We start from the raw sequence: 10,000 nt of genomic DNA, 5'->3' as shown, positions 1-10,000 counted from the left end.
GTGTGTGTGTGTGTGTGTGTGAGTGGTGTGTGTGTGTGTGTATGTGTCTGTCTGTCTGTCTGTCTGTCTGTCTGTCTGTCTGTCTGTTTGTCTATGTCTGTCTATAAGTGACTGCGTGTATGCGTGTGTGAGTGCGTGCATGCGTGTACATGCGTGCGTGACTGCGTACGTGCGTGCGTGTGTGTGTGTGTGTGTGTGTCACGGTGTGCCCATGTCCCTGTGTGTCTGTCTCACTGCCTGGCTGTCTTTCTTTCTGTGTCTGTGTAAGGTCTTTCCGAAGGCTGTCTGTCTACGTACGTAAGCATGCGTATGCCTTCACGGATAATGATTTTTATATTTAGTCAAGTTTTGACTAAATGTTTTAACGTAGAGGGGGGAATCGAGACGAGGGTCGTGGTGTATGTGTGTGTGTGTGTGTGTGTGTGTGTGTGTGTCTGTGTGTGTGTGTAGAGCGATTCAGACTAAACTACTGGACCGATCTTTATGAAATTTGACATGAGAGTTCCTGGGTATGAAATCCCCGAACGTTTTTTTCATTTTTTTGATAAATGTCTTTGATGACGTCATATCCGGCTTTTCGTGAAAGTTGAGGCGGCACTGTCACGCCCTCATTTTTCAACCAAATTGGTTCAAATTTTGGTCAAGTATTCTTCGACGAAGCCCGGGGTTCGGTATTGCATTTCAGCTTGGTGGCTTAAAAATTAATTAATGACTTTGGTCATTAAAAATCTGAAAATTGTAAAAAAAAAAAAAAAATTTATAAAACGATCCAAATTTACGTTTATCTTATTCTCCATCATTTGCTGATTCCAAAAACATATAAATATGTTATATTCGGATTAAAAACAAGCTCTGAAAATTAAATATATAAAAATTATTATCAAAATTAAATTTTCCAAATCAATTTAAAAACACTTTCATCTTATTCCTTGTCGATTCCTGATTCCAAAAACATATAGATATGATATGTTTGGATTAAAAACACGCTCAGAAAGTTAAAACAAAGAGAGGTACAGAAAAGCGTGCTATCCTTCTTAGCGCAACTACTACCCCGCTCTTCTTGTCAATTTCACTGCCTTTGCCATGAGCGGTGGACTGACGATGCTACGAGTATACGGTCTTGCTGAAAAATGGCATTGCGTTCACTTTCATTCTGTGAGTTCCACAGCTACTTGACTAAATATTGTATTTTCGCCTTACGCGACTTGTTTTTTCTTGGAATGGAGCTTTTGCAAGGAAGACGGCACTTGATCGTCGAAAAGCCCGGCTTTCAGCTCATTGTTCTGCAGTAGAACTGAGAGTATTATGTCGAGTGATGAAGCTGTTAGATTGTGTTGCGGGTGTACGTGTTTCTCTCTCTTTTTGCGTCACACACACACACACGCACGCACTTGCACACGCGCACGCACACAAGCGCACACGACCGCACACACATACACACGCGCGCACACACACACACACACACTCTCTCTCTCTCTTTCTCACACACACATACACACACACACACACACACACACACACACACACACACGCACGCACACACACACGCACACACACACACACACGCACATACGCACATATGCACAAAGAGACATTTGTACACACAAAATCGATTTCATTCATTTATCTCAGTGCCCGATTCAAAAGCAAAGACTTAAGTAAAATGCTGCCTTTTGCTGGCTGTTCACACACTCACACACACACCTACACACACACACACACACACACACACACACACACACACACACACACACACACACACACACACACACACACACACACACACGCGCGCGCGCGCGCGAGTTATTCGTTGATCTTGCAGAAGTTAAAACATCAAAATCAAAAGTCAGAAAATTGCGACACAAATTTTCGAGGAAAAAATTCAAATTATCAACAACAACAACAACAACAACAACAACAACAACAACAACAACAACAACAACAACAACAACAACAACAACAACAACAACAACAACAACAACAACCCAAAAGTAAATGAGACGATGAGTTTCACCCAAAACACGTAAGGATGCGTGTGTTTTGACCCCGCTTTTATGGTGCGTTAGATACACGTACTGGCACAGGTGTGCCAATTGTATCAGTGCATGAACAAATGTTTCATGTTTTAAAGGCAGTTAACTGAACATTAGGTACGAGAAAAACTGACCACAAACAATGTAAATTGAAACTTTGAGATAGCCCCTTACCGTTGTAAGTAAGTTGTCTAAAGTTTCTTTGAGCATTGCAAAACATTGCTCCTATGAGTATACAAACGTGTTTTTTATCGGAAGATGACATGATTTTGTACCTGAATAATGATGATTTGTACGCCGTTTTGGTTTGTGTCCGACGAAATTATCTCCCCTCAGAAGCGAAACGTGTTCACGCCCTAGGTGGATTGGTTTGAATTGGGGTTGGGTGGCGGGCAACAAGATAGTAAGGTAAGCTAAGGTAAAGTTAGGTTTAGGTAAGGTAAAGCAAGGTAAGGTAACATAAGGTAAGGTAAGGTAACGTAAGTCAAGGCAAGGTAAGGTAAGGTAAGATAAGGCGAGGTAAGGGAAGGTAGAGTTGGGTACGGTTGGCTAATGCCTCGGTCTCACATATACGATTTTTCGGAAGTGTCGGGGATAGTTAAGTCGGCTAGGTCGGAAGTGTCGGATGCAAATTCGGCTCCAAATTTCACTCCCGACCTGTCCTTACGACTGATCCGACCATGTAGCCGACAAGCAGACGACAACCACCCGACTTTAGGGCCGACAAATCCGACATGTGTCCAGACACTTCCGACTGCAGTAACGACAATTCCGACTGCAGTTACGACAGGCCCGGCTGAAAAACTTCCGAACAATAGCCGACTCTCACGACCAGTGTAACGACTAAACCGACTAGCTAACGACTGTCCTAACGACAAATCAGACTGCCCTTACGACTAATCCGAACGAAACTATGCTACCGACAAATCCGACCACCCTTACGAGTCTTCCGACTACCGTTACGACTAATCAGAATCGCCTTACGACTAAACCGACACGCTTACGACAACCACCCGACAAATTTCTATTCGTCTGAGTCGGGAGGCTCTTCCGACTGTTTTGAAAATTTCAAAACAGTCTGAAGGGCCTTCCGAACTATCCGACTTTTCAAAAACAAAATTGCTAATTCTCACGAACTCTCCGACCTCTTCCGACTTCCAGCCGACTACCTAAAGTCGGGTGACATTCGTAGATGTGAGACCGAGGCATAAGCGAAGCTAAGCTTAGCTAATTTCAGCGAAGCGAAACGAAACTATTTTCATTCATTGGCCTGTGAGTGTTTTTGTTTTTGTTTAGTTATTTTAGTTTAATTTTGTGGTGTTTTTTTGTGTGTTGTGTCAGGCGAGACCAGCAATAACAAGGTTGACGAAAGTGACACAGAAGACCAGAACGACAGACTTGTTGTTGAGTTTCTTGGCCTCTGGGCTGGACTTTTTCTTCATCCCCGACATGAGAAGAACAACGGCTGTCACCACCTGAAATACAGCCATGGGGGTTGAGGTTAGCAGTGATCTGTATTGGTACGCTATAGATTGAAAGTCAAAGTGTTAATACAAGAGCTTAAAGACCAGAACGCCCTCTGATGCTGCCTGAAACATGGCCATGTAGGTTGAGGTTAGCAGTGATCTGTATTGGTACGCTATAGATTGAAAGTCAAAGTGTTAATACAAGTGTTTAAAGGGCAGAACGCCCTCTGATGCTGCCTGAAGCATGGCCATGGGGGGTGAGGTGTAAAGCGATCTGTAATGGTACGCTATAGATCGAAAGTCAAAGTGTTAATACAATACAAGAGTTTAAAGAGTAGAATGCCATCTGTTGCTGTCTGAAACACAGCCATGGGGGTTGAGGTGTAGAGCGATCTGTAATGGTATAGGCTATAGATCGTAAGTCAAGACAGACAGACAGGCAGACAGACAGCAACACCATTTCTTCCACACGCCTCTACCAACAAAAATACATTCACTCACCTGTGTGACAAGTGAAATCGTAAGTAAAACCAGCAACGGAATGAAGAAGAGAGTTCTCTCCTCTTCCCGCATTAGTATCAGATGTTTCACCTGAGAGACGTTGGCCATTACTAAAGCAATGTTCATGGCACTGTTGGCAATGGTCTTCTTCGATGTAAAAGAATTGCTGAATTTCAGGGGGAATTCCGCAGGTATTTCGACTGCAACTGTAGCTTCATCTTGCGGGACTGACAGGTACTGGTACCCATTGCCATTCTTCTTTTCCAGTGGCTGAAAATTAAAGATTCAGTTAAAACAATGTTGTCAGCACATATATGCCAAGGCTTCAACATTGGACACGACCATTTTTCTACATGAACTCACAGTAAGAAAAATAAAGAAATAAGGAAATAAGAAAAAATCACCAGCCTATAGCAGTAACATTCCAGAGCAAAGTCCAAAATTAACTCTCTCTCTCTCTCTCTCTCTCTCTCTCTCTCTCTCTCTCTCTCTCTCTCTCTCTCTCTCTCTCTCTCTCTCTCTCTCTCTCTCTCTCTCTCTCTCTCTCTCTCTCTCTCTCTCTCTCTCTCTCTCTCTCTCTCCGTCAAGTGTCCAACGTATATTCATGTCTCTTGAACATGTAAATAAAATTCACGCAGTGAATAGAATTTCAAAGTCCACATTATCGCTTCTTACCACGATCTTGCCTCAGTATCAACACACTATCACGGTTCTCTCTGTCTGAAAGGTTCGGTATCGCGCAACAGCTTCCTTGAACTAAGGACACTGTTCTTGAGTGTTATCAGCTTGGCTTTTTCTTTTGCATATAAACTGGGCCAAAAACTTCTTGTGACATATTTCGCACTGGGTAGATAATTGATTCGGCTTTCTTCTCGTATGTAAAAGTTGCAACGGTTTCCCAACTGTGAATTTTTGTCGATTTTTAATTGGGCCCTTCCGTTTTTGTCCAGTCGGTTTTGAGGGTACCCTGATTTGAGCGGCGTTCACGTGATCCTTGTAAAAGAAATCTTCAATCCGAAAGATGATCCAGACAGTCAAGTAAGAAACCTTAACTTGCAAATTCGGGGGTGTCCGGTCGCATTCGTTGTTTTCCGACTAGAGGTAACTAATCGGGAAATGCTATGACAAAACAACAAAAACAGAAACAAAAGACGCGAGATGGAAAATCATTTACTTACCAAAGCTCCTGGGAGCGGCTCTCCTTTGTTTTCTGACATTCCGGTTTCCAGGTTTCACAAAAAAGTCGACTTTGGTTCTTTCCTTCTTTATGAGATGTTTTTGCTGCTGCAACAGCTGCTGTTGTTGTCGTCGTCGCCGTTGTTGTTATCGCTTCTTCCGTTCAATAAACCACTAAGTTAAGACACGCACATCAAAATAATCCACCAAGGACACTATTCAAACATCATTCCTAGCTGCAACTCACTGGATTCTCACTTTAAAGGGAATAACACACTTGACGTAAAAATAAACCCCCGCATGGAATTTCCTTGGAGTATATAGACCTGAATCATGAAAATTAGGCCATCGAAGTGGATTTCCGCCACCTCTTGCTTGTTGCGGATGCTGGAGTTTTGTGTGACGTATGCTAACGGGATGCACACACTTTTCAAGAGGTTTCGATTCTTGGCATAGTGATAATGACGATTATGATGGTGGAATGTCGGGGTGAAGGGGGAGAACGGGGGCGGATAAAGGGGGGGGGGTTACAGGGGTTCCGGACCCCCCCCCCCCCCCCCCCCCCGGCTGTCAAAAAAAGAAAGATTTAATACTAACTTTAAAAGACAAATGAGTGGCTGCTGACACCAGTTGATCATGTTTAATATCAAAGATAAGCCATAAATTGTTCATAAAATAGCTAAAACTCTTCAGCTTCAGGGGGCTTCGCCCCCCAGACCCCCTGGACCCCAGGTTGTAACCCCCCCCCCCCCTCTGGCTTAACTGCTCCGCCCCTTGAGAAGTTAACATAAATGTGTGTGTGTGTGTGTGTGTGTGTGTGTGTGTGTGTGTGTGTGTGTGTGTGTGTGTGTGTGTGCACGGTGTGTGTGTGTGTGTGTGTGTGTGTGTGTGTGTGTGTGTGTGTGTGTGCTGGTTTGTACATTTAGTCAAGTTTTGACTTAATGTTTTAACATAGACGGGAAATCGTGACAAGGGTGGTGGTGTATGTCTGTCTGTCTGTCTATCTGTGTGTATCACTACTGTACGAGGGCTGTTCCATTATTATTTAGAATCCAGGCTCCTGGCAATATGGCGTTAAATACAAAATCATGCCGTTAAATAATAGACTTTCGTGAGGCATGACCCAAAAAATGAAGTTCCAGAGTTATGTCGTTTTCATATGGTCGACTCGGGAAGATACTCACCGCGCAATGTATGAGATTGCGTCATGAAGCTCAAATTCGCGATTTCGGAGCCATAACTTACAATAACTACAAAATAAGGGTTAAAAGAGGCCGATCTGCATGAAAGTGTGATGACATGTTTTAGGATGAACGCTCTTTGTAGAGCCGTGGTGTAAAACTGGTACAGCAAATTCAAACCGGGTAGACAGAGCCTCAAAAATGATACCCACCCTAGTCTACTCCTTTCATTCAATATCCTCGAAAACATTGGCGCTGTTGAACAGATAATAAGAGAAGATCACTTAATTATTATCAGGGAGATGCAATATGCCCTTGGCATGAAAAGCTCTGCATTTGAAAAGATCTTACACAAATATGAATGGCCCCAAAGTGATTTGCCGGATGGTTACCACATGAACCAAGTGACGGGAAAAAGAGGGGTAGGGCAGAGTGTTGCCTGACAATACCTGAAAAATCAGCAGTGGCTTGTCCAAATCAACATGGAATATCGTCAGTGGTGACAAAACCTGGATTAATTAGCTCCACTCTGAAACCAAACAACTGTCGTCTGTTCGGGTGTTTAACCAGGTGACCCAACCCCTGCCAAGTTCAAATAACAAGAACCCCTAAAAATTGTTTGCATCTTTCGTCGCTAGATCAAGGCATTCAAACACTGTGACTCTTGAGGACATGCATACAGTCACGTCTGACTCCTGTGTCCACCACTAATGGTCGAAAATATTCGAGGCTTGGCACAAACACCGTCCAAACACAGGTATTCGAGGGCTTATATTCTGTAACATGACAACGCACCTGTCTATACTGCCTTTGCGACAACAGATTTCTTGGCACCAAAGGGAGCACTGCTGCTGGTTGCATCCACCCTATTTTCTTGACATCTCCCCATGCTAGTTCAACCTGTTCTCGGATTTCAAGAAATAGCCGCGGAAACACGGGTAGATACCCCTGAAGACTCTGTCCGAGCCTTCACGAGGGCCATACCAGGTATAGCTGATGTCACGTGGTCTCAGGCCAGAATGAGAACGTTTGAGAGGATGGCCAGTTGGGTGTCGGCAGGGGAAGGATTGGTCTAGAAAATGGCCTGGTTAGATTGTTGGTATGTGTTTCCGTTTCTGAGATTCTAAATAATTATGGAACAGCCTACGTATGTGCAGAGCGATTCAGAGAAAACTACCGGACCGATCTTCATGAAACTTCACATGAGAGTTCCTGCAAATGATATCCCCAGAATATTTGAATTGTTTGGATCAATACAGTGTTCTAGATGGTCGAACGTGTAGCAAAGACCTGTACGAGTACGTGTAGATATTGCGTCACCCGTGACTCACTTTTTTCGCCAATGTTCCAAATGCATACGCTGTTTTGCTCCCACCAAGACTGCAGATCTTAGCAAACGCGTGACGTAAAAACTAGATTTAATGACGCTACACGTACACGTTCCCGTACACGTCCTGAAAAGAGCTGATCTAGATCTTGTTACATGGTATTTAGGTATATATGTGTTTGTCTTTGGTAATTGTTATTTTCAAATGTTATCAGTCATATTCACGTTTCAATAAATACCGTTTATCAAAGTGACAGAACTTGTCACGTTCAGGTGCACAGAGCCCCAGGCCTCAGGCGGCTGTCTTTTGGAGAGAAAAAAAATACCAAGTTTCATTGACTTTCATGCAAGGAGTCAAAAACTGCAAATGTTTTACGAATTAATTTTGGTCTGTCTTTGGGATGGAAAGCAAGGTCCTCAACCAGGCTCACATCAGGTCCGGCACGTGAACTAATGACGTCAATAGCTTACATGGAAGTCAATTAGTCTCGGCGAGACGAAAAATTCTTTCTATTTTGAGTATTTTACGTCCAGACATTGTGTTTGATTTCGTAAGAAAATTGTAGAAGATGTTATGTTGGTTCATTTTGGCATACCGCACACAGCCTTCCGCCCCAGAACGTGTTCACGGGAAATGTTAGTCACATTTTGGCAGGAGATGCGAACTGACAAACCGCATGAAGCTTCGTTTGGCAGGCAACACAACAGGTATTTGTAGGCATCTGTGAGACAGTTGTGTAAAGCTTTTGACTGTTTATATCGTAATCTGCGACACAAAGACAAAACGTTGCTTCAGCAATGCTGCGACGCCTGCACTGCACCTTTAATAAAAATTGCCCACAAAAATTTTAAAAAATCCAGACATGCACATCTTAACAGCTCATCCCAAGCCGCCCCACAACGAGTTTTGCATTCCGAAGCGCCTGAGAAATTATATTTGATGACAAGCATGGCCGGGGAACCTCTGTGGAGTTACAGTTGATGAGACGCGTCATACAGGAGCGGTGGCGACGTTACATGTGATGACAGGTGTTACTTTGGGACGTGCGGCTATTACGTTACAAGTGGTGACGTACGTGAATTAGAATACGCTGGTGGCGTTACATTTGAATGACAGGTGTCACTTAGGAACGCATGGGACGTTACACTTACTGACGTGCGTCACGACGGTGAGCCTGTGACGTAACACTTGATGACAAACAAATACACTTGGTAAAACGCGTCATATAGGAGCGATCGGAACGCTACACACAGTCCCACGCGTCAGTCAGAAGTTAGCGGTGGCATTACACTTGATGACAAACAAATACACTTGGTAAAACGCGTCATATAGGAGCGATCGGAACGCTACACACAGTCCCACGCGTCAGTCAGACGTTAGCGGTGGCATTACACTTGATGACAAACAAATACACTTGGTAAAACGCGTCATATAGGAGCGATCGGAACGCTACACACAGTCCCACGCGTCAGTCAGAAGTTAGCGGTGGCATTACACTTGCTGACGTGCTCCACATGGAAGTCGACGCCAAGGGCCGAGATGACGCCGGCGATGATGGTGGTGAGAGTGATGAGGCCCAGTGCCAGGTTCTGCAGCTGACGTTCTCGTCTCGGGTGCACGTTGACAGTCACCAGAAACACAAGAGCTGAACCCGACACTACCTGTAAAATTAATCGTGAAATTAAAACATCCGCCAAATAGATGAGATATGGCAGGGTGTATTGGTACCTAGAATTACACATGTACACACCTGGGTAGCAGGCACGACTCTTGTTGCTGCTCGCTTTCACGTGGGAATAGGCGACCAAATGATGACTCAACAATGGTATTTAACTTATAATGTATAAACTATGCATTGAAATCATTAAGCTAAAATACCTGACAATACCTTACTTGACTTGACTCGACTTGACTTCTTCACTTCAATTTATTACTTCACTTCGCTTCACTTCACTTCACGTTGCTTTACTTTACTTTACTTTACTTTACTTTGCTTTTCTTAACTTTACTTTACTTTACTTTACTTTACTTTACTTTACTAAACTTTACTTTACTTTACTTTACTTTACTTTACTTTGCTTTTCTTAACTTTACTTTACTTTACTAAACTTTACTTTACTTTACTTTACTTTGCTTTTCTAAACTTTACTTTACTTTACTTTACTTAACTTTACTTTACTTTACTTTACTAAACTTTACTTTACTTTACTTTACTTTACTTTACTAAACTTTACTTTACTTTACTTTGCTTTTCTTAACTTTACTTTGCTTTTCTTAACTTTACTTTACTTTACTTTATTTTACTTTGCTTTTCT

General features: G+C 43.0%; 2 protein-coding genes across 2 annotated transcripts in view; both read right to left on the bottom strand.

Annotated features, from left to right (window-relative positions):
• Window positions 1–1,631: 1,631 nt before the first annotated feature.
• Window positions 1,632–5,522, bottom strand: LOC138964612 (ninjurin-1-like). The gene is made up of 3 exons (XM_070336617.1): window positions 5,179–5,522; window positions 4,001–4,270; window positions 1,632–3,508 (listed from the first exon to the last, which is right to left on the bottom strand). The coding sequence occupies exons 1-3, from the start codon at window positions 5,215–5,217 to the stop codon at window positions 3,371–3,373; spliced, it is 447 nt and encodes a 148-aa protein (XP_070192718.1). The 5' UTR covers window positions 5,218–5,522; the 3' UTR covers window positions 1,632–3,370.
• A 2,953-nt stretch (window positions 5,523–8,475) lies between these two features.
• The window catches only part of LOC138963571 (dentin sialophosphoprotein-like), a 3,428-nt gene continuing 1,903 nt past the window's right edge, over window positions 8,476–10,000 (bottom strand). Inside the window, exon 2 of the mRNA XM_070335427.1 lies at window positions 8,476–9,346. Coding sequence (XP_070191528.1) covers window positions 9,158–9,346 — 189 coding nt within the window. The 3' untranslated portion in view covers window positions 8,476–9,157. The remainder of the gene's footprint in view (window positions 9,347–10,000) is intronic.

This window comes from Littorina saxatilis, linkage group LG4 (genome assembly GCF_037325665.1).
Source record: "Littorina saxatilis isolate snail1 linkage group LG4, US_GU_Lsax_2.0, whole genome shotgun sequence".
Lineage (NCBI taxonomy): Eukaryota > Metazoa > Mollusca > Gastropoda > Littorinimorpha > Littorinidae > Littorina > Littorina saxatilis.
The sequence above is the reverse complement of the archived record's forward strand: the minus strand, read 5'-3'. Positions and strand labels throughout refer to the sequence as shown.